At 37.9% G+C, this 24,192-nt stretch overlaps 1 protein-coding gene across 1 annotated transcript in view; it reads right to left on the reverse strand.

Moving 5' to 3' along the window:
* Positions 1–3,773: 3,773 nt before the first annotated feature.
* The window catches only part of prkd1 (protein kinase D1), a 75,748-nt gene continuing 55,329 nt past the window's right edge, over positions 3,774–24,192 (reverse strand). Inside the window, exons 18-21 of the mRNA XM_080293757.1 lie at positions 19,779–19,939; positions 19,427–19,533; positions 13,255–13,340; positions 3,774–11,057 (exon numbers count right to left, since the gene is read on the reverse strand). Of these exons, the coding sequence (XP_080149883.1) occupies positions 10,827–11,057; positions 13,255–13,340; positions 19,427–19,533; positions 19,779–19,939 (585 nt within the window). The 3' untranslated portion in view covers positions 3,774–10,826. The remainder of the gene's footprint in view (positions 11,058–13,254; positions 13,341–19,426; positions 19,534–19,778; positions 19,940–24,192) is intronic.

A 24,192-nucleotide genomic window follows, 5' to 3' on the forward strand; every position in this document is an offset into this window, starting at 1 on the left:
TTTCTTAAATGTGTGTGTTCGTGTTCATGTGGCCCCCAGTGTCCCAACAAGCACCGCGGTAGGTGTTGGGAGGCGCTTTCGGCGGCAACAACAAAACAACACAGAAAACACACGCAGGAATACACACAGCAAAATACATAACAAACACACAGACATAGACAGACACACACCGCTCAGACACAAAAACCTGTTAAAACACACGAAAGCATAAAACACACAGACACACACACACACACACAAATGTGCACATCCTCACAGAAACACTGAAAAACACATAAACAGTAAACGGAGACAGTGACACGCACACACACACACACACACAAACGCACACACTTCTGTTGCCTCTCATGGGGCGCCATCTTGTGGCGATAGAAGAACCAACAGACACTTGTAGAAAGGCTTTTTTGTGCTTTTTGTGCAAATATGCCACTTTGAAAATACAAAAAGGAGAAGAAATTCAAACTTTAATCGTTAGAAGGATTCTGATACATTTTGTAACACATAAAGATTATTAAATACAACACACCATTGGATAAATCTTTATATATGAGAATTGTTTTCATTTTTGTTTGAAAAACATTCAACATTTAAAAATCCTCAAATTAAACACTTTATGCAGATATTTGACAAAGAAAAAGACAATTTCATATTTTTGAAGCTGCAAACTAAATTAATTCATGATATTACTGCTGTAAACAGTCTCAGAAAAATATCATTATTTATGACATGTGTTACTAGTTAGTTTTGTTATGTGTTTTTGCATTTATGTATTGCTTTTTTCAGAGTATTGCAGCATAGCTAAGGTAAGACGGGGAGTTGTGTGCTTTGTCTGTTTGTAAGACAGGTTTAAACTGAGTAAGATTAAAGTTTCATTTGTAACAGTGATATGTAAAATAACATATTTTTCACATTTTTTACTGTAAAACATGTACAAATTTTGTGTACATAAAGATAGACACACTACTTCTCATATATATACATTCAGTTGGTAGACAAAGGATTGAAAGTCAGTTACAAATAGAAATATATCCATTAATCAGTGTTAAACCAGTGTTTAACATGTATCTATGTTCACATCTTTAAGCTGCTCCTTCTGTGAGATAAGGCTTTATGTTTGTGGGTTTTTCATTGTCCCATTCCTCTGAAGACACTAACTCAGTAGCACCATTAGCAATTTTTCTCCAAACAGCAAAAATGCTCCCATGGACTTGTGGATAAACCAATCAGAATTTGGTGTTCACAAGGGACAGTAATTTCATTGCAGATAACTCAATAATTCATGTATAAATTGTGACAAAAAGCCATGCAAATGTGTAATAGGATTAAATCATAATGACCTATTATTTCCAAAAGTTCAAAGATCACACATTTTGTATCATAAAGAGCACGCACTTCACATTTTGTATCACTTTCACATCTCTGTGAATATCCTTCTTATATGCTCAGACACTGAATATGTTCCCACTATGAAACTATTGTGTGCTTCTGTGCTGCTGGACTGTTGTGTCTAAGCATCTTTAAAGTATGTCTAAGCATATTTTCTTGGTTCTTTGCAGCAACATACATGCATTTGAGGCACTCAAATTGTTATATCAAAATCAGCTTTAATTGTGAAGCGTGTGAATTCATCTAAGGAATGTGTTTATTTCTTATGTATCTGTCTGAGAACTTACACAAAGACATAGAGCATCAGAAGAAAAAAGGCTTCACAAAGTCAGGTCCAACCACAAATCAAATGGGTGCTTCATTGTCTGGGCACCAAATGAGATCTTCTGCCCCTTGACCTTCACATCAGATGATTGTCTCACTGCATTCAGCAATAGCATCCACAAAAATAAGTAATACTGTGTTTTAATGTCATAAATTACTGGCATTTGTAGAAGTACATATAGTACTAATACTAGCATTTAGAGTATTTTATTAGTGCCTGTTACTACTAATAGATGTTGCAGTAAGGGTGTCAACAGCATGTACAGTACAGTGTATTTACACCATGGTAGTTACAATAGCTGTAATGGGACAATATTAACAGGACCTTTTCAAATCACTTTTAAAGTACTCTACAACAGTACTACTGTAGGTACTGGGTTACCTTGTTATATTATTATTTGTCTCTGGCATATTTAGCAATAGCATCATTTGACTGGTTTGGCACCATCAGCAAGTAAAACAGTTCCTAACAGCAGCAGGGCTACTCTTGCTGCTGCTCTATTCTACATTTCCACTGTGTTTCTACTTCAGGCAGAATAAAATAGATTTAATGTTTTTTATTTCTATTTGAAAATGTACGTTACAAATTAAAATGGATTTTCATGCCGCAATCATGTCAGTAGTCTTGACTTCTGGTTTCACCTCTCTGTGTCAGACAGAGGGATTACTTGGTGTCAGTGTTGTTGACCCTCTCAACTTGTCTCTCTAAAAAGCTGTTTCCTCCTCGTACCCCTTATGCCTCCCCGAGGCCTCATTTCTGCCACCAGCCATTACCATCAAACTCAGAAAACAGAGGAAAAAAACCAGGCGGCTTCAAAAAGTCTGCTGACAGGGCGCTCTAGTTCGGCAGCCTCTTATGCTTCGTCCAGCATATGTGTGGAAAAGGCAAAATAAGGAATATTTGAGCATTGTCTAATCATAATCAAAAATAAAAACAATGTTGTGAAAAGTTATATAAAGAGTAGTTAGTACTTAGCATCTATATGCTTAGCAGAACAGCTGGAAGTAGGAGGAAGCTCCTAGCTTTGGAAATTATTTCTGCAACTCTACAAGTTTGTTGCTACACAACTATGACTGATTGTTTTCCAGTCAGTCTGGAAATTAGAATTTAGATTTTTATCAATGTGTTTTATCAAATACTTTCAGAGGAGCCACAGTATCCAGGAGGATGTAACATTTTTAACAACATCTGCCTCTGTGTGAGAAGAGTTTAGGTAGCTGCCCTCCACTGTGATTAAACAGTAGATGAATCACTTCCTTAAACCTAGTAGCAGCGCTCTATACAACATGCAACATTCACACAAGCATTAACTTGCCTTGAGGCGACTTTTGTTGTGATTTGGCGCTATATAAATAAAATTATATTGAATTGAACTTCTATGCTTTTAACTGCTTACCATTCCTACTCCCATGGATGCATCAAAGAACAACTTGGTATATTTGGCATGCAGACTGGGGGAGCCAGGGATCAAACCTCTAATCTGCTGATCAGTAGATGACCTGCTCCACCTCCTGAGCTACGCAAGTCTTCTGGCAACATCACTGTGGTTTTCTGCTTGATGACAACCAATATGTCTGGTTGGTTGGTGAATCCCTCAGGGCCATAGCCCTGTTGTTCCAGCCATATTTGGCTGTATCTCCCATCAAGAACTGGGGACTTCTAACTCATATGTGGCAAAGATGTTCTCATACAGGATCCTAACCACTTGGTTGTAACTCTCAGTTTATGCTTTTACAGCTTGCAACTGAGATCCGGCTACCATGTGCCGGACCTTGGGTTCATTGCATAACGTAGTAGAAACCACTAATGATGATGAAATGTGAGATTTAGGTAATCCTAGAAACTAAATGGAACCTAATATACACATAAAATCCAATTGCCTTTGTATTTAACCTTAAATTTTCATTTGTACAAACTCATACATTATGGCATTTGCCATCCTTACGTACTGGTCATAAAAATCTCATCCAATGATTGACTTGTAGAAATGTTAGTTGGCTATTTGAAGCAGAATATATTTGGATTTGAGTTAATGAAAAAAAAAACTCAACACACTACCAAGAAGATTTTAAAATATCTTTATTTGAACATGGTCCGAAAAAATACATCTTTAAAGTTTCTGTAGATAGCAAATGCTTTGTGAGCACTTCAGGCAGGCTGTTCAGAGCGCAGACAGCAAAGGGATGAAGCCATACAGCATCAGGAAACAGCTGGACGTTCTGCACATTGACAGACACTTCAACAGCTCAAAGCGAAACACATTCAGAGAAAACCTTTAGACCTTCTTCTACTAATACATTTCATGTTTTCTGACCAACAGGCCAGGCAATAGTTCTTCATTATATTTTAATATAACTACACTTCATCCAATATCCACTGCTGGTGAATATCAAAATCTTCAGTGATTGTTCATAAAATGAAAATAAGCTAGTTAAGTAGATTGTACTAAAAGTAGACAGTTTATGTAAAGTCAGGTAAAGTATATACTCGTGTTTGTTCTCACTGAGTTAGATAATAATGGATAGGGATCTTATTTCAGTCTGTAATACAAAGCTGAAGCACAGCAATGACTAACTTAGCTTAGCAGAACGCAGGAGCAAACAGCTAGCATATCTTTGTGGAATGGTTGAAAAAACAAAACAATGAATTCTCACATCATATACATTTTTTTTAAATCCACAAAAATACTACAGTGTAAAAACATGAATTTGTCTTTTTTTTCAAGCATTATATGTGGTAATATTAACTACAGATATATCAGTCTGTCCAATTAGGAAGCATAAACTGGTTTCACCTGATCTGGTGCAAATGAAAGTGTTAACAGGTGCTCTGGAGAGCCAACAACAAGACAACCCCCAAAAGGGGAATTGTTTTGCAGATGGCGGCCGCACACCATTCACATCTTCTTATCCCTCCTGACTGATTTTTCTCCTGTTTTGCTTTTTTCTAGTGTCCTTGTCACTGCCGGTACCATGAGACAGTACCTGCAGCCCATACAGGTACTTCTGTGTCTCCCAGCACAGTCTTAAGTTTGTGAAATGGCACATCTACTGCAACACTAGATTTGCCATTCCACAAAAAGAGCTGGAAAGGGCCACAGGGGCCATGAACACTATTGAGCCATATTACAAGGCAAGTCGGATCAGTAAATGATTTCAATTTTAAACTTGGATTTTTGGTGTCATTTTAAATCCAGCCCTAAATGCGTTGATGATTTTGGTTTCCTATGATTTTCCCGTTGTTCTCAACAAATTACGTTGTATATCTGTAAGAATTACTTACTGATAGTAAGAATGAGTAATTAAGATCCATGTGATCACTGATTTAAGTGTTTCTTTAATTTGTTCAAGCACTGAAATAAATAGCAATAAAAGATTTTTGGATTCTGTAACATGAAAACTAACAGTTTTATTTTTTTAAACCAAGTTAAACTTCTGAAATTCCCAGAGACACAAGTACAAATATCTAATACTTAATTTCTGAGAAAGGCTTAATACCTGTAAGAAAATTATCAGGTTTAACAGTCTTTGCTTTCTGTATCAAACTTTCGCTTAGTTAAAAAGTGTACATAACCTAGAGCTCTACTTCTGCTTGCAGTCATCTACAGATTCTTCACAATAAAACATGTACAATGGTTTAAGCATGTTATAAACAAAATACTTAATTGAATGCTTTATAAGTCAACCCTTTACAGAGACAAGACACAAGACACTTAACATTTCAATTCCAGTTAAAGCTGGAATGCCAATTTTGGAGTGTACAGAAGTTTGATCTGTATGAAAGAGGCACAAAGAAGATGATGCCATAGAGTCTTGAGAGAAACAGCCCTTATGTTTAAGACTAATGGCAGTATCATGATATAAAAAAAAAAACCAATGCATACTGTTCTCCTTTGTTTCTGTGTGGGACAGGTTAAAATAACCGGTGTTCAACTTTGCCTTGCTTATCAGTAAACAAGTATCTTGCAGAGCCTGGTAGGAGCCCTCTCCTAAACTATTATTTATTGTCTGGGCAGAACTCAGGCCGATAAACTATAACCTTCTAAAATCAACTTGCAGTAATTGCTGGCCACCATTTTTTCTGCGGGGGAGAAAAACAAAGAAAACGACAAAACAAAGCAAAGCAAAGCAAAACAAAACCAAGCTTAAAAAAAGGAATTGTCATCAATAATTATCGATTATGGAAAAGATTGCCATGGGTGTATGTGTGGACCTGAGAGCTTTGCTTCACTCCCTCAACCTCTCTATCATATGCTCTGCAAACAGTCTTCTGACTGCAGCGATGCATGTCCTACAGAAGGTTAGCTGGTTAGACACAGCAGCTAATTTTACCACGGGCAACAACAGCAACACATGTAAGCAGGATCACACCTTTTATTTGGCTTTGACCACATGTTCAACCACCTTACAGAACTGCAGGGACATAGTCAACAAACACTCTGTCTGTGTCCCCCAAACACACATATACTTTGTTCTCTTAGTCTTAGTCCTTAGTTAGATCTTTGCATGTTTGCAGTCATTACTTTTGTAAATAAATTCTCATTAATACATATCCTGGTGTAATTAATGTTGTATAGGAGGATGTTGACCACGGCTGGTAGACACAATTCTCAAATCCCTCATCGTTACTGATTCAGATATAACTTTAAATGTAATTTTAAATTTAATTATTAACCAGTTTCAAATAACTCATTTAGTATATTTTGTGGGTCTGATATATTAATAACTTTTCTTGATTTGATTGTTTTACTCATTCAAGTCCCCAAATTAATGGTTAATCAATTGAGAAGAGGTTAGTTGTTTTATCAGTGTATGTTCATTTGAAGGTGGTGTCTCAAAAAAGTAAATTCTTTTTCAGGGACAAATTCTGAGGTACAGCGATAACGCTGGTTGCTACTAACCTCTACACTACAATAACAGTAGATAGTTATTTCAGTACAGTGGCACAAACCACCTTGCGCACAAAGGGCTTGTTCTGTAAACAGTTGGTAGTAGCGATAGTACCCATGTACCACAGTTGCTCTCTCCTGAATTCTGAAAGCTGAAAGATGTCCAACATATCCATCCTTACAGACTGAGCTGATCACAAGCGACTGGTCCCTCATCGAATATGTGAGTACGGAAATGCCTTTCCGAAGTGACTGAATGGCAAGATTGAGTATTTAAACCCAGGAAGAGTGGTTGATGTAAAAACATCAAGTTAAGGTAATTTTCTTTACTTGCTGGTGTGAATATTAATAAGCTTGTCCTAATTTTATGGAGTATTTATTTAGTATGGGATCAAGAGAACAGCAGCATTTTTAACTAACAAATATCCAGATGTTTTGGCTGGATGACATTCTGCTGTTTCAGCTAAATAAGTTATTGCCAGATGACCCAGAGCGACCTGCACTGATGAAGATGATAAGGATCTTCATGGATCTGAGGAAGTGCTTCAAAAAGTAGAAGGAAACAATTATGCTAGTGCACAAAGGTAGCTTTTTGATTCCTTTGGCTTGACTTTCTACTAGGAAGAACTGAAATGGGAAGTGGAGGTGGCTAGGAGAGGAGATACGAGGATTGAGGTTGAACTGGGTGCCTGAGTTAAGCAAACTGGTGACAAAACTGCTTTAATGACTGTGGGGGGTCCATTGAGAGAAATTTTGAATGAGAAGTAAAACACACTGGTACTTCAAAAAGGTCGTCGTATGAACAGGATCTCTGACACATTGTCAACAAAATCTTGTCCTACACAATATCTTTCGCACCTGATTCAAAGTATGCTCCACACGTCTTATCCTCTGCTAGTAATTTAGTTAACAAACAGAGATAGGAAATGGAATCTTGACACAGGGACTGGCTTGTCTTTTGTCCAAAAGATGGTATAAGCCTTTAATCCTCAGTCTTAAAAAAGTTTCTACATAGAAGTATTTTTGGATAAATTGGTATTTGCTAAGTATTAACATACAGCATATTACCAGGAATGCATCAGCTCCAGTCTCTCAACTGTATAGAAAGAAGACATGAAACCTGCTGATTAAAGCTTTATTCAAATTCCAAAATTTTAAATATTAAATATTTTCATATGTTTACTAGTAAGCAAGGCAGAGGTGGACAGTCAAGACCATAAACAGGGAGATGAAAACTAGTTTGTGTGTTATTTTATATGAATGTTTCAAAAAGATTCAGAAGGTTAACTAAATGTTGAGCTAAAGATGGAGCATTTCCTGAAAAGCTTAGGTGAAAACATGGCCTTGATGTTGTCCCTTACAAAATCAAAAGAGCATGTATTTGGGTCCTAGATTGTGCTGAGACACTAACATTTATACTGTTTACAGAAGGCAAAACATAGCATTCAAGTGAACTTCCTGTCAAACGAAACCAGACACATCACCTTTTATCTCATCTCATAGGAAAAGAAAGAAAACCACAGCAATGCAAATGTATCAAAGTAATCATATATTCCCATTTGGATTAGATATTTGTGGCTCCACTGTTAAAAAAAAATACTGACACATTAAAACATTTATCTTGTTGTTTTTGGTATGTCACTGGCAGTGTGTTTTTAGCAACTGAGGATTTTCATTCCAAAATGCTACATATCCATTTTTGGAAAACATGGGGAAAGTAAAAACGTCTCAAATCATAGTAAATTACTTTTCACTGAGCAGTCACTTTATCTGTAAATGACTTAATGACAGTACCTTGGATATCTCTTTTTGGAATGAAACCCGAACTCGTGACTTTTCATTGCTACAAAGGAAAATTAGGAATTATGTTTCAGTTGTGAAGATCAACTGTCCTTCTACTTTGTGTTTATCAGACAGAAGACAAACGTTACCTTAAATAATTTTACATGACGAGCAAAAGAAACTACTTTTGTCAAGGTTGAAGAAAAAATGCTGTTTCCTTTTTTTAAAATCAAGTTTAGAACTTTTTTTTATAATGAATAATGTATATACATTTTTAAAGAATTGTAAGGATTTAATCTACACAACATCCAGAGTGAATACTCTTTACTTTAATCTGACGATATGAGTGTAAACACTTGGTAAGTTTTGATGGTGAATGAGCTCTGTGTTTTGTTTTGGATTTGTTGTGAAGGAAGCCATGGCTTATTTCCACATCTGCAAAATCTTGTGCAAGCTGCAGGAAACTCGTGAATATGTGACAAGCCCTAAATAGCAAGTTTCATGTTTGTACAGTATAAATTAAATATTAGTTTATGATCGCCTTCTGACACACTTTCTGATGTGTCATTTTCAGTGATTTACTATGATTTATGGTGAAAAAAATGTAGTGGTTCCTAACAATTCACATTCATCTTTTTATTTTCTAAGTATAACTCATATACGCTACTGTGCAAATTTCCTGAGCCACCCCTCATTTCTTTATATATTGCTTCCAAGGACCCAAACTTGATTGTAATTGGTCTTTTGTATTTCTCCAGGATTTCTGAAGGCCTTTTTCTTTGGACAATGGCTGCTTGTTCACTCATTTTCAGTCCAGTCCAGATCATTTTCAGGAGAATATTCTTTTGTTTGATGAGCCATTTAACAATGACCCACGAATCACAGAAAAGGCATAGACCGTAACACATGAACCGGTGTTGTATCTTCACATTAAAGACAACTTAGTACAGAACCAATTTTACGCTTTATCCTTAGCACTTTGTTGTCATTTTCCCTACGTCATTAGTTTGTTCTATGAAAATGGCAAAGATCGCACAGGCTTGCAGGCATAAAACAGTACTTGTGCACCAACGAGGCGATTCGGAAAGAAAAATTCACAGAAAACTTGGCAAATCTTGGCATACAGTGTTCAGTGTTCCCTTAAGAAATCGGAGGAAACAGGACATGTGGAGTACAAAAGAAGAAGTGGCAGACCTCAAAACTATCTACAGCAGATCATCAGTATATGAAATCATGTCATTAAGAAATAGGAAAAGATCAGTCAGTCAGATGATGGTTTTTGGGATCTTACCAAAATTTATGAAAATATGGTTGCATCAGATTTTGATGCACTATTATACTTGCCAGTGGCGTCATCATCCAGGACGACAATGATCCTAAACACATAGTCAGTATAGTAAAGCATACTTTGGTAGAAAAAGCCCCACCTGCCATGAATTGGCCTAGCCACAACCCAGACCTCAACATTACTGAAGCAGTGTGCGCACAGGTGTTTTCACCTTACATTCTGTTCCCATTCAACAGAATTCTGTTCTATAAATCACTGCACGGATCTGCCATTTCCCAAGCAAAACATAAAGAATTGAGAGATGTCTCAAGATTTCTGCCCAGTACTGTAATTTGTAGCTCTTCATGGAGAAATGACATTTTTGTTTCATAGCAACAAATTAAGGATGGAACGATTATGTTGTTTTAAATTTATTTTACTACATTTAATAAGGATAAAGATTACAAAGGGAAAAAAATTGCATGAAATAATGATCCAGTAATTACAACAGTGGATCATATGTGTCTCCACTGTATATTTCGTAATTATACTATCTTGCATGACGTTAACTTTTTTAAAGTCAAAATTAAGAAGTCATTTGAAAAATTCGCACCTCTTAATCAAAAATCAATATTGCCTTAACATAGGATTTTTGTTTTGGTATTCTGGGATAGGGTGAGTTTATCAAGGTGCTTATTCATCTACGAGATTTAAAAGGAGCAAATGTTGCATTTGTAAATTGCGAGAATAATTCTTTGAAATCAGGAAACAAAAGACTTGTAATTACATAAAAATAATTACAAGATCCTTACATATAACAATAATCTCAAATACATTTGAAAGTTCTGTGCCTTGTAAAGGTAATAAATAGTTTGAGCTTCACAACCCTATTGAAAAAAAAACTATGGGATAAATAACACAAGGACCTTCTAATTAAATACAAAATTGTTAACTCCTAATTATGCAGTGACTCTAGCATTACAGATGTAATTCTAAGAGCCTTATCTTGCAAATACGAAACAACTACTTGTTAATTAGATTAATTAGAATAAGATTCGTTATGATTTATGGAAGTAAAGTAAGGATCTAATTTTTTGTAAGTTTTCATTTTGTGCTTTTTTCATTTTGTGATAGTCATTGTTTCTCATGTTGTTTGGAAAATAAGTCTTCTTACTTCCTCATAGTTCACTCACCCTCTCACTGAGGGTCTCCAGCTCTTCCTCCTTTTCCTTGTAACGCTTCATCCCCTGTCCAACTTCACCACAGGGGCTGTTGGTTAGGTGCATGGGGTAGTCTAGGCCGCTGAGCTGGGCGTGATGATGCCATCGCAGGTCATCACTCTCATGGGTGATATAGCGCTCGTTTATCCGAGACTCAAGGTTTCTTAGATCCAGCCACATCTGGTAGTCCTGGCGGAGAAAATGAACACACCCATAGCCTAAATAATTTAATAACACCATTATCTTGTCTTTTCTCTTTTACAAAAAACACAAATAGCAAACACTTTTGAAATCAGATAATGGGTGGCTGGTTGTATTTTCTCGTTGTCTGCGTTTGTCTGAAAACTTTGTGGTGAAAGTCTGAAAACCACAAACTTTGGTTGTGGTGACAAATACATAATATATAGATAATTGTGTTCCATTTACTTCTGATTAGTGTCATTCAAAATACTATCATTTATAAGTGTACAAAGCAAGTGTACTTTCAGTTGGGACAGTGGTTAGCACTTTTGCCTTGCAGCAAGGTTTTGGGTTCACATCCACCATCTAACCAGGGACTTCCTTTATAGAGCTTCCATGTTCTCCTAATGGTTGCCCAGGTTTGCTCCAGGTACTTCAGTTTCCTCAAACAGGCCATAGGCAGTTAGTAAGGTTAACTGTTTGTTCCAAAATGCCTGTATTTGGATTTGCATGTGAAAAGTTGTCTGTTTCTCTGTGTTAGCCCTGCAACAGCCTGGCGACCTGTTCAGGGTCCTGTGATCCTGTGATAGTTGAAAGAGAATGAAGGGATGGATATATTGTTATCTAGTGACCTCCTAAATCCCCTACTGAATTCCTTACAGAGTATTCAAATCTCTTTGCATGCCACCAGATATGTTAATACTGCAAAATTGTTTTATTAGGTCCATCATGGTTAATGGTCCAACTCATGATGTTGGACACATCCTGGACCTTGTTTTTGCTCCTGTCCTATCCTTAAACTCGCTCTTCATGTCTGTTCTACAACCAGTTTGTCTTCACAGAGGTAGATGCAAATTATCTTTAATTAGATTTGGGCAGCTAGATTTTCAACTCTGAATTGATTTAATAATCTGTGTACATTAGCCCTTGATAATGTAAAAATCCAAATTAGCTCATGCTGTAATTTCCTCCCCTTGGATGAGTGGTTATATTCATCATCACAGAACAGACTGCAGAAAAGCTGAACCAAATACAACCTTCTATGTGCACTAGCAGCACATTAAGGACCTACTAACCACATTCACTCAACTTGTAAAATATGCATAACATCCTACTTGTTTGGCTTGACTAACAATAATAAGTGCAATGCAAGCTTCCTCTTTAGCACTATCAACAGACTTTTTACGCCTGCTCTGTGCAGTTTTCCTACAACATCATCTGATGATTGTGGAAATTTCTTAATTGTTTTCCTGGCAAAAATCAGTGGAATCAGATCAAAGTTCAAGCCTGGAACCTGTCACTCTGTTTTAAAATAGTTTTTATCATACTTCTCCAATCTTCTCCAATCATCAGATCAGGATCTCCTAACTGTTCCACACTCTAAACCAGAGGTGACCACGCTTCTGAGGTTGTAGCACCTAAACTTTCGAACAGTTTAGGCACTACAACTTCACGCCTAAACTGGTCCATAACTACATGAACAGATTTTCTGGCTCAGTGGGGGAAGCAAAACTGGCTGTAAACACAAAAATTGTTTGTTTGTTTTTTTTACCTACACTATATTTTCTGATTATCATCAACATAAGATATAAATCTAACAGATAGCAAATAAAATGCAGCATTAGCATTATTGTGGAATTGTGCCTCTGGTTTTTATCCCATACCAAAGTGAAATGCATTGTGATTCAACAACTAGATGTTTAATTCTTATTCACTACATATCATTCAAAGAATGTGAGATTACATGTTCTCAACTCATTCAGTTAATTCAGTTTGGAACTTCATGTGTGTCAGAAGTCTAGTCGGGTTGCTATACCAGAATGAAATCCTTTTCACAATACAGCATTTCCTGATTACTGCAGAAGCTGTGACCTTAATGTGGCCCCACTTACTTTGCCTGCAGACAATAAAGTTTAGTTAAACAAGATGGATTAAGGTTGCTGATGTTAAGTAAGCAAAAAGAAAAAAATTCCCAAAACTCCAAAATGTTTTTACATGCTACACATATGGGGTTAATGAAAGCTCTAAATCTTAACTGAAACAGTAATCATATAAAGTGAACCCTTTATATGATTTGGATGATGCTATATTAATCTGAAATGTATTATTGACTGATTCTTGATTGTTATGTTACAGATTTGTATTGAACTTGAAAAATGCTCCCAAATTGATTTTAATGGAGTTATTCAAATGACTGATTTCCTACCTGCAACCAGGGGTGGCTTAGTGTCTTGTCAACACTATATCTCTTTCTCATCTTCACTTGCAGCAAGTTGTTGATCAGGTCAATCGCTGCATGGAGGAATACAAGAATGTAAGAAAGAAAGAACATAGGGAACACAGGGGGAGAATGGAAGTGCAGAGTATTAGTAGGAGGAGAATTTGGGGTTGAGGCCCACCCATGGTCATGGGCCAGTCAGGGCTAATGAGCAAAGCTAACATGATGTTAACCTCTCTTTAGGGGTCAGTGGTCTGAACAGCTCTGGGACCCCAAGGCCCCTCAGGTCTACAGAGGCCTCCATCACTTGGTATTATGCACATGAATGGACTACCATATGAACCCACCCCCCCTACAAACCTAAGATCCTCATTCCACAAACTGATGGACTCTCCTAGTTCTTCAAGTTTCTTTACCACATACATTCACCTCTCCTTAACTCCTCAGCAGCACTGGCTCTCTCCTGTTTCCCAGACCTGTCTCATGACCTCATAATTTGGATAATCCAAACCAAAGGCCAAAGAATAACAATGTTAGTTTACAGTCATTCTAAACAGTTATTGAACTGCAGTGTTTAGTCTCACAAGAAACCTGATTTAAAGACATACAACTGTGAATAAATAATGAGAAATAGTTTATTGTTATTACTTGACCAGATCGACATCCCAGGGACACCTTTTATACCCTATCCATACCCTATTTTGAAATGTAGTTGTTTCCTTACTTTTAAGCCAAATCCACCTAAAGTATAGATTTCAGAAAATTCTGTCATGTAGATATAGAATATTTGATTCCTGTGTTGACAAGGGGTTCAGAGAAGAGTGGAGAGGGCAGTGGGGAAGAGAAGGGCATGGATGTGTGAATTTCTTGGTGACATTTGGAAAAACATCTATAAAGTTCTCAGTCATCCAGGTTATGGTTATATCTAAGGAGGTTGGAAAGAAAGCAACTGGACTTTTTTCCACAAAACTTAAAGAAGTCAGAAGGGCCCCAAAACAAACAAAGCAAAACAAAAACAAATCCTATTAAAGAGATCAAAAGTTTTGAAACTAAGATTAACCAGAATTATATAAAGAGAAAGGTATGGAAAAGAAAAGGAACTTCTCATGCCGTCAAGCAGATCATCTGTCAAACATGGTGGAGCCAATGCTATGTCATGGTCATGTATAACTGCCATTGGAACTAGGTCATTAGTATTTGTTAATCCTGATAAAAGTAGCAGAATGACTTCTGAAGTGTTAAGGCCGATACTCTGCTGACAGACCTGGTAGAGCATTTCAAAAGAGCAACAACATTTGTTGATATCTATGGACTCTAGACTTCAATCAGTCACTGACTGCAAAGGCTTTTCATCACAGTATTAAAAACAATTCTCATGTTTAAAGCTATCTTAGATTGTCATTTTGAGCCCTATAAAATAGCTAAAATGAAAATAACTATAATCCCTGAAATAATATCTGCAACATTTTGTTAAATGCCTTAAATTAAATATTTAAAAGCTGCACTCTATGGTGATGTGCAGAGAATAACAAAATCTGTGTCAAATATTTATGGTCCTAAATAAACCTAAATATGAAGTAGTGCAATCCCAGTGAAAGAGAGCATATGAACTGTATATAACTGTAAATGATAAATTATACAACATATATCTCTCATGTAGTGTGATATGCATATGTAGGAATTAAACATTTTTTTAAAACAAATGAATGAATTGTAAAATGCAAACAATTTAAATAATTGTCAATAATTAAATCAACTTTAATTAATATTTTCCCTATTGTTGCCTCTCCAAGGAATCCTTTATCGCTTTTATTTGGATCAAAGGAAGTGAACTAGGTTCACAATAGATTATGCCTTCTAACTGGGTAGATACATATACCTGAAGTTTACCAGACTTTGTGCTATATTGTAATTCTCAAGTGTTCCCTTAACTTTTTTGAGCAGTGTACAAAATATCCTTGCACTAATGTGTGAACACAGTGCTCTGTCTTTGGTCTTTCTTTTCCGTTTATCACAAATAGACCTGCTACTAGAGAGCTCGGTCTTTTCTCTTTGCAATTTACGATTTAGAAATGAGGATTGCATCATCATTAAAAGCTGCAGATATTAAAAAAGTTATTAGTGTATACTTCTGTTAATTTTGGCTGCTTCTTTATATCAATTATATTTTATAAATGTACTAGTATAATATCATCTGAAGCCCCAGCATGCTTTAAAAACAACTTGTATTATTTGGGATGTGCAAGAAGGTTGGCTAATGCAATCTTATTGAGTCTCAGGTAATGGCAGTTAAAGAGTAGCACCTTCATCAATGAATGGGTAACAAGTGTCCCCTTCATTAAGGTGCAGAATTGTAGTCAGAGTTTCATGACTGCACCACCAGCTACAAAAAAGAAGCATACAAAGTTTTTGCCCCATAAAGGGCTCAATGGCAATACCTTAGAGGGTACCACTAAGGTAATGCTGGTATATAATGGCACAGTGATGTACCTTTAAAGGTAAAACAAAATACTTTTTTCCTGGGGGAGGAAGACTACCTCTGCATGACCATAAATGTGGTAGACTTTCAAAACTTTATTTCATCTCCATTTAAAAACTTGAATTGTGTATGCTTGTAGGCAAAAGGGTCTTATTTAAAACTGATCTTTGCAAACGCACATTTCTTGGCGCACTTAGAGTTTATTCCCTGACATTTAATCCTCCTGTGGCCAACAGAAATGGCTTGTATTTATTTTGAAGCACAGCTCAAGTCATTCTGGCAGCATGAGGAGGTGGAGGGAAGGTTAAGAGCACTTCGGGGATCCGGTTTAGGAGTGAGTGAGTCAGGCGATTTTAAATCTGTCTCATAGTCAACAGGACAATTCCAGCCAACACACACGGAAGACACATTTAGAGACAATGACGGCAACAACATGAGTCATACAGCAGCAGAGAATGGCTTGAACTGATTTCAAGGAAATGTTGGAGTTATTATACTGCAACATAAAACATAATTACCTCTGCTTGTATGCTGTCATACATGGTGTCATACAGAAAGATGAAACAAGCAATTCATCTTTGATCACACATTCAACATTTCAGTCAGTCTCGCAGACATGAATCTGCCTGTTTAATATATTCTAATTTAAAAATCCAGACATAGAAATAAACAGGTATTGGTCTCTAAATTTTGAAGCTTTGGTATTAATGCTTTGGCTGCTGTTTTGTTAGTTTTAGTGTCAGAAGCAGTGTTGGGAAGGTTACTTTTAAAATGTATTCCATTACAGAATACAGAATACATGCCCTAAAATGTATTCTGTAACGTATTCCGTTACGTTACTCAATGAGAGTAACATATTCTGAATACTTAACATACTATCTTACATTTTACAACTACGTGAATGTACTATTGCTGTGATTTATTACTATTACTGAAGGTCCGCGGCTCCGAACCGTAGTAAAGGGACCTCTGACTAATATGGGTTCCGTGTCGGGCTCGTAGCCGAAAAATAGCTTTACTTTGTTGTCTGGGTCAACTCTGCTTGCGAGAGACAGAGAGAGGTGTTGAAAGGCTGCTCCAACGGAACTTATTGTTTCGGAGGAAAACACGAACAAAGCGTACAGTCGAGTCTTAATAGCTTACTTACAACTGGGCTCGTCAGGCACTCTTCTTGGCTGCAGTGGTTATTATTATATTTACATGCTTCTAGCTCCCGTTTTTGCTCAATGACAACTCGTACCTTTCGACTCTCCTTTTTCTCCCACCTCGCGCTCACAGACACATAACGAGTATGGCAGTCCATTCTCCCTGCAGCACGGACTACACTGCCTATGATGCTACATTCTGCATTCTGCCTATTAGCTTAGCACAACAACAACAACAAAAAGGCGCTCTCTCACCCAGGAAACACGCAGAGCGAAAGCGTCACCCTGTAACCATGGCAACCGCAACGCTGCCGCCTGGAACTACAGAACGTAGCTGTCAAACAAAACCGAAACAGTCCTGACCCACCACAATATGAAACAGGAAAGTACCGCAGTGTAATCCATTTATTTCAACAAAGTAACTGTATTCTGAATACCACCTTTTTAAACGGTAACTGTAACGGAATACAGTTACTCATATTTTGTATTTTAAATACGTAACGGCGGTACATGTATTCCGTTACTCCCAAACACTGGTCAAAAGTGACTATGGTCGTGTCCAAATTCATGGGCTGCATCCTCCTGAGGCCGCATTTGTAGACCGATTACGTCACAGCGACGCGCCGAAGGCTGTCCAAATTCGTAGACTCCTCCGAATGCAGCCGACAAATGCGTCCTCCTTTTCCCCAAATTTGAAGGATGGGTCGGGTGTGTCCTTCGTGGCCCACCATATCCCAGAATTCATAGCGCGGCCCAGCCAAACTCCAGTTTCCAACAATGGCGGCCGCTACTAAGTTTTAAAATTACTCATACTAATCTTTCTGGGTCACAAAATAAACTTTTAACATTTTTTTAGGCGAGAAAGTAGCTGTGTAAACATCAAATATCTGCTCGGTTTATCAAGATATCGCATATTTGCAAAAGTGCTTCGACGTTTTCGGAGACGTCTGCTACCCACCAGCTCGATAGCTAACCGGGAGCTCGAGGGTCACTGATGCGGCCGAGAACGGCACAACTCCCGGCACATCATTTTCAGATCACCGCGGACTTTCGCTACTCGGGTTAAGTCACTTAGAAAACCTAAAAATGTTATTGTTGGGCTTTTTTCAGTGTTTTGTTTGTTCGTGAGTAAATCGGTTTGGCTGAGATTAAAGTTATTAGATTAGATAAAATAAAACTTTATTAATCCCCCGGGTGGGTCCCTCCTTGGTTTTTACACAGCTGACTAAACGTCAAATAGAAAACTGATTAAACAGAAGTATGAGACGGTCGAGAATTTACGCCAGTGTCCTGTTATATTTTAGATAGCAAGGAGCAGACAGCTGAGTTTATTAAACTCCACCGAGACAGCGGTGACACTAATCAGAAGGCTAGACCATCCAATTTCCCCAGCCGTTTCCGGCCTACCCGACCTTCTGACGACCCGGCCCACGTAGACCGCGAAGGCTGGGTCCTCAGCCCATGAATTTGGACACGACCTATATTTGGATAAGATTCCAGAGTGCCATGTCATAAGCTAAGGCTAGCAAGCTCTGTTAGCAACTAGTGTCCATAACATACAAGCTAATGACAGGCTAATAAAATACCAAAACTAGAGCACTGATTTCTTTGACAGTCTGAACCTTGCAACTATTTTTCTCAGATAATTCCAGTAAAAATGCTTTAGAAGAAACTGACACCAGCAATGTTCAGCTCATCTTTGAAACCAGGGAAGCTATCCTCTGCTGGCTGAAAGAATAGGCTTCTTTATTAGTGATGCATGCATTAACCTAGCTTGTTGCGCCCCTCTGCAGCCCCTAATCTCTTTGAAGTGGTAGTGAAGGAGTGTTCAGCTGTTGCTAATTGACCACACCTAGTCAGGTGTGGATAAAGGCATATATGAGGCAGGCTTTCATGGAGGCACAGTAGTCTCTGTTTTATTATTACCAGCTATTTTAGCTAATGTGTTACATAAATAATAAAAGGTGCTATATATAATAATAAAACCTCTTCTCATTTAAATTCTGGTATTAGTCTCCATATTTGTCATGGCTGCGGCAACAGACATGTGGAATGATAGAAGAATGAGGACCCAAATGCAGACACGGATGCAGGAGAATGTTTTGAACGGACAGCGAGGCTTCGGCTGAACAATACTGCAAACCGGTGGAACAGAGAAAACTAACAACACCTAAACTTGGGAAAACTAAGCACAACATGTAACCTGAGGGTGGAGCAGAACCGGGGGATGAGGAACTGGGAAACAGGGAAAGCTGACAGAGATAACGCTGAGGCAACATAGGGAAGACACGCAGAGGTAACACAGGTGGACCAGTAACAAGCAGAAGAAAACACAGGGCTTGAGCCAGGCCGTAAAACATAAATGGGGGCTCGTCCAGGATAGTTTGGACATTTTTGTGGAGAGATATATATGACAATTATGTCACAAATAGATGTTACTCATCATGTCAGATCTTTTTTGAATGAAGTAGGTTTTCTGTGGGTTAGCTTTAGGTCTTGTAGACTTCTGGTTGAGAGGCTCAGCAACATGCCACACCTTCTTGGGAGATTTTTTTCCAGGGGTGAGGGGGGTACATGAAGGCTGCATTCTGGATCTGATCATTAATATCTTCATCTTCATTGAAAGGGAACGTCCCACTGAGACTGCAAAAACATAAATACTTTTAGTTTTTTGCACATTTATCACTAATCTTTTCATAATAATAGAAATTCATTAAAGTATAGATAGTATCCTATAGATGTTACATTGTGTTTACAGTAACACAACTAAAAAAGGAGAAGGATGAGATAAAGGAAAAACTCAGAAATAGACAAGCAGAAAGAAGAATACAATTTTAAACCAAAATCTACTCAGACTATTATGTTTATCAGTAAAGGTATCATCCTACCTGACATAGATGATGACTCCAACTGACCACATGTCCAGAGAGCGGTTGTAGCCTTTATTTCTCAGAACTTCAGGAGCAAGATATGCTGGTGTTCCGACCACTGAACGCCTGAATGACTTCTCACCAATGATTCGAGCAAACCCAAAATCACACAGCTTCACCTGCAGCAGGAGCAATATAAATTACTAAAGCTGTTAGTAGTGGAGGTAAAAGTAAAACAATGTAAAAGCTGGCTGGTCATTTCACAGCATTATATCTATGGTCTTAACCTACACAACTGTCAGACTGGTAATACTAGACTATAGCAGTGATATGTAGTAAAAACATGGGGTTTGTCACAAAAAATGTCTAAAACAGTCAATTTTTCTGTGTAGTGTGACACATTTGACATTCATTTGTCTTTATAATGTGAGGCTTATCAGTGTCTTGGACAGGAATTTATTACTCTTTAACCACCTGATCTAACGTAGTAACCATCTAGCCAGAAAGAAATACCATGTAGCCAGAACCTGGTGTTAGTATTTAAATGGACATGTGGATTGATTCTAAGTGTAACGAAGCTACTAAAAGTTAAAAAAAAAACTGTTGGCTGTTAGCTTGCTGGATGATTCACTCACACTCAGGAGGAAGATGGAAATTATTATGGATATGTTGGCTCTTTTCAAGGTTGTGATGAATCATTTCTCTTTTGCAGACCTAAACATGCAATCTCACATCGTTGTCTAAATGTATTTCGAGTTGTTTCATGGGCTGTCTCTCCATCCTGATACATCCTGATACTCAAATACTGAGACTTAGTTTTGGAGTCTTAATGTAGGAAAAATCAATAACTATTTATCGAGCAATAACCACACAAGGTGGTTTCAGTGGATATCAAAATTGTCTCTCTGTAAGGTTGTAGAACCACATGGATTTATCAGGTTATGTCAGGGGTCACCAACCTTTTTGAAAGTGAGAGCTACTTCTTGGGTACCGATTAATGTGAAGGGCTACCAGTTTGACACACACTTCTCAAATAACAAATTTCCTCAGTTTAACTTAATTATGTGTTATCATTAATAATTAATGATATTCATCTATGTACGGACACTAATTATGTTAATTATTTTTCACCATAATTATAAAGAATGCAATTAGGAAACAAGGTAGGAAACATAAATATCAATATGCAACGCTTTATTTCTATATATCTCTGCAAGTATTTACATTTTGAAGTGATCACTTCTACAACATTTTCACTTACCACTAACAAATTTTAACAAATCATGCACTGTTACATACATTATTTTTGTATGCATGTAACATACAAAAAATCAACTTTCAAATTTTACAGAACTTTTCACCAAATTGGCAGCATTTTAAAGCAAATTGTCACATGTTACACTTAACAAACACATTTGTTTTTCAATAATTAAATTCAACTTTGACATGACACTGTAATGTTGCCACTGAGAACATCTAATATGGCTTTCTTTGTCTGTTAGTGGGAAACCTGGCATTGCATGCTGTTCACCAGTGTGTTGTAATCTGGGGTATAACTTGACACTGCAACTCTGAGTGAGTCTTGCAGATGTGCATCGGAGAGGCGTGTTCTGTGTTTGTTCTTGATGAAGTTCATGTCAGAAAAGGCTGATTCACAAAGATAGGTTGAACCAAACAGGCTGGCAACCTTCATAGCTGCTGTGCACACACCACTGTACTTTTCTGTGTCAACAAGGCACCAAAAGTTTGGTGCACCCAGATAGGCTTTGAGGTGGACGTCATTTTGCAATGTTACAATTTCGATTTCCACCTGTCCAGCATCCAAGCTGAACATTGAACTTAGTTGCTCAGCAATGCATGTTGTGTCCACATTCATGAAAGGATTGGAAACAAATGAGACACATGGCTCAAGCTGATCAAGGTCACAAAACCTGTTCTCAAACTCTTGACCAAGTCGGTTTATGACTTGAGTGTACTTTTCTGCAACTTTGTCAAAAGTCTCAGATGCAGAAGCATTGTCTTTCAGCACCATCTGCACAGAGGGAAAGTGCAGCACCGTTTTTCTCTGTAAATGCACAGAGAAAATGTTCATCTGGGCTTTAAATCCATTTAAAGCACTAATCATGTCAGCAACAGTCTTACCTTTGCCTTGCAGCTCACAGTTCAAATGGTTCAGTTTCCCAGTAATGTCTGTTAAAAACGCAAGGTCAAGTGTCCACTCAGTGTCCTCCAGCAGAGATGTGTCTTCCCCTTTGGATTGCATGAACTCCTTGATTTCACCCAAAAGTGACAAAAAACGAAGCAAAATCCGTCCCCTGCTGAGCCATCGGATTTCCGTATGTAGTAGCAGGTCACCATATTCAGCTGACAGCTCCTCCAATAGCACCTTGAATGTTCTGTGCTGTTTAGCTCTGGAGCGGATGCTGTTTATGATCTTCACGACGGGAGTCATGACGTGCTCGAAGCCGATCACCTTTGCGCATAACGCCTGCTGGTGAATGATGCAGTGGTAATGCATGAAGTTTGGGAACTCTGTGTCACCTTTACAGTGAGCGATGAATCCCGTATGTCGGCCGATCATAGCAGGAGCCCCGTCGGTAGTCACTGATACCAGCTTTTCCAACGGTACCTTTTTCTTCGCGAAAAACTCCTTCACCGCGTTATAGATGTCAACTCCCTTCGTTGTTGTCTTTAGCGGCAGTAGTGTCAGAAGTTCTTCTTTTGTGGAGAAACCATCAAATACCATCCGGATAAAGACCACCAGCTGTGCTGTACTGCTGCTGTCGACGGACTCGTCACACTGGATGCTAAACCAACTGCACTTTGCCAGATCCTGATCCAACTGATCGGCCAAGTTCCCGGACATAGCCGACACTCTTCTAACAATTGTAGTTGCCCCCAGCTGGACATCAGAGAGAGTGGAGATTACATCGTTTCCATATTTCTCGTCTTTAAGCACAGTTTTTGCAATTATCATCATTGCTTCTTTGAAATACTCCCCGTCTAAAAATGCCTTCTTTTTCTTAATCATGAAATGTGTAGCTCTAAATGAGGCTTCGGTTGCTTTTTGAGAGTTTTTCACCGGTCTCGTGAAAAAAGACTGCTGTTTGCTCAAACCTGCCTTTAATTCGCGGGCCTTTTCCGCTCGCAGTGTGCTGCCCTTTGGATAGTTAGCATGGTAGCTTGTGTGACACGTTCGGAAATGTCTCTCCACGTTGTGCCGCTTTGCCGTTGCCACAGTTGCCCCGCAAATGAGACACACGCATGAATCTTTCACAGAGGTAAAAAAGAACTCTTCCTCCCATTCACTGTGAAAATTATATGTTTTCTTCCTTTTTTCCGCCATGTTTTCCTCATCTCCTCACCTTTGCCTTTGCTGGTCTTCACGGCAACTGTTTCCGTGGAGACCAGCTAGCACTAAATATTAGATCATGATCTAATATTTAATAATAAACATTTTTTTTATATATTATCTCTAACAAATTAACGCCAATGCAATTGTGATTAAAAAAAAAATAGCAAGAAAAAATAAAAATAGATGCAGCTTACTGGTAAGTTGTTATGGTGAGCTATTTTTAGAACAGGCCCGCGGGCGACTCATGTGGTCCTTGCGGGCGACCTGGTGCCCGCGGGCACCGTGTTGGTGACCCCTGGGTTATGTGATATAGTGACATTGTTGCATCTCATCAATCAGCATCTGGGCAGAGCATTTTCAAACTTTAGTGTTCTTCCAGAATTCAGGAAATTCAGTTTTTCACCCTAACCTATTCCCACACCTGTGGTCATAACTAAAAATGGTAGGCTGATGAAACTGGCACATTATATGAATGAATAGTTATACTAAATGTTTACATATGCATTGCTTGGTTTTGGTTTCTAAAAATTACATTTGATGCCTGGAAATTTGAGATGCTCTAGTCACCTGAAACCATCTCAAGTGATGCAAATTATTTTTAGGCATACATCAGATGCATCAACTAAGTCATACTTGTGTTTTTAATTTATTTCTATATTAAATATAACACATAAAAACTTAACTTATAACTTTTAGCATAGTAGAGCTCAGTAGTCACAGAGCCACAGTGATCTAGCAGATCTTCTAGTAGTAGTTTACCTCATTTTTAGAGCTTTTCAAACTATAAATAATGTGATTTTACCGTGTTTTATGACCTTATAGTACTTCCCACCAAAAAAGAAATATCATATGTTCATAGTTTTCAGTCACATTATTGACTGAATTGACTATTATTCTCTAGCTGACAAAAATTTACTCCATTATGACAGACAAAACTGGACAAAAATGTTTTGGGAGGTCTTGGATCATCTATCCGTGGAGGAAAAACAATAATATACAGAGAAACTATGAATTTTACAGACTTGTGATCCATACCCCCCCCCCCCCCCCTTGTGATCCATACCCCCCCCCCCCCCC

Source organism: Astatotilapia calliptera, chromosome 19, assembly GCF_964374335.1.
Source record: "Astatotilapia calliptera chromosome 19, fAstCal68.1, whole genome shotgun sequence".
Classification (NCBI taxonomy): Eukaryota; Metazoa; Chordata; class Actinopteri; order Cichliformes; family Cichlidae; genus Astatotilapia; species Astatotilapia calliptera.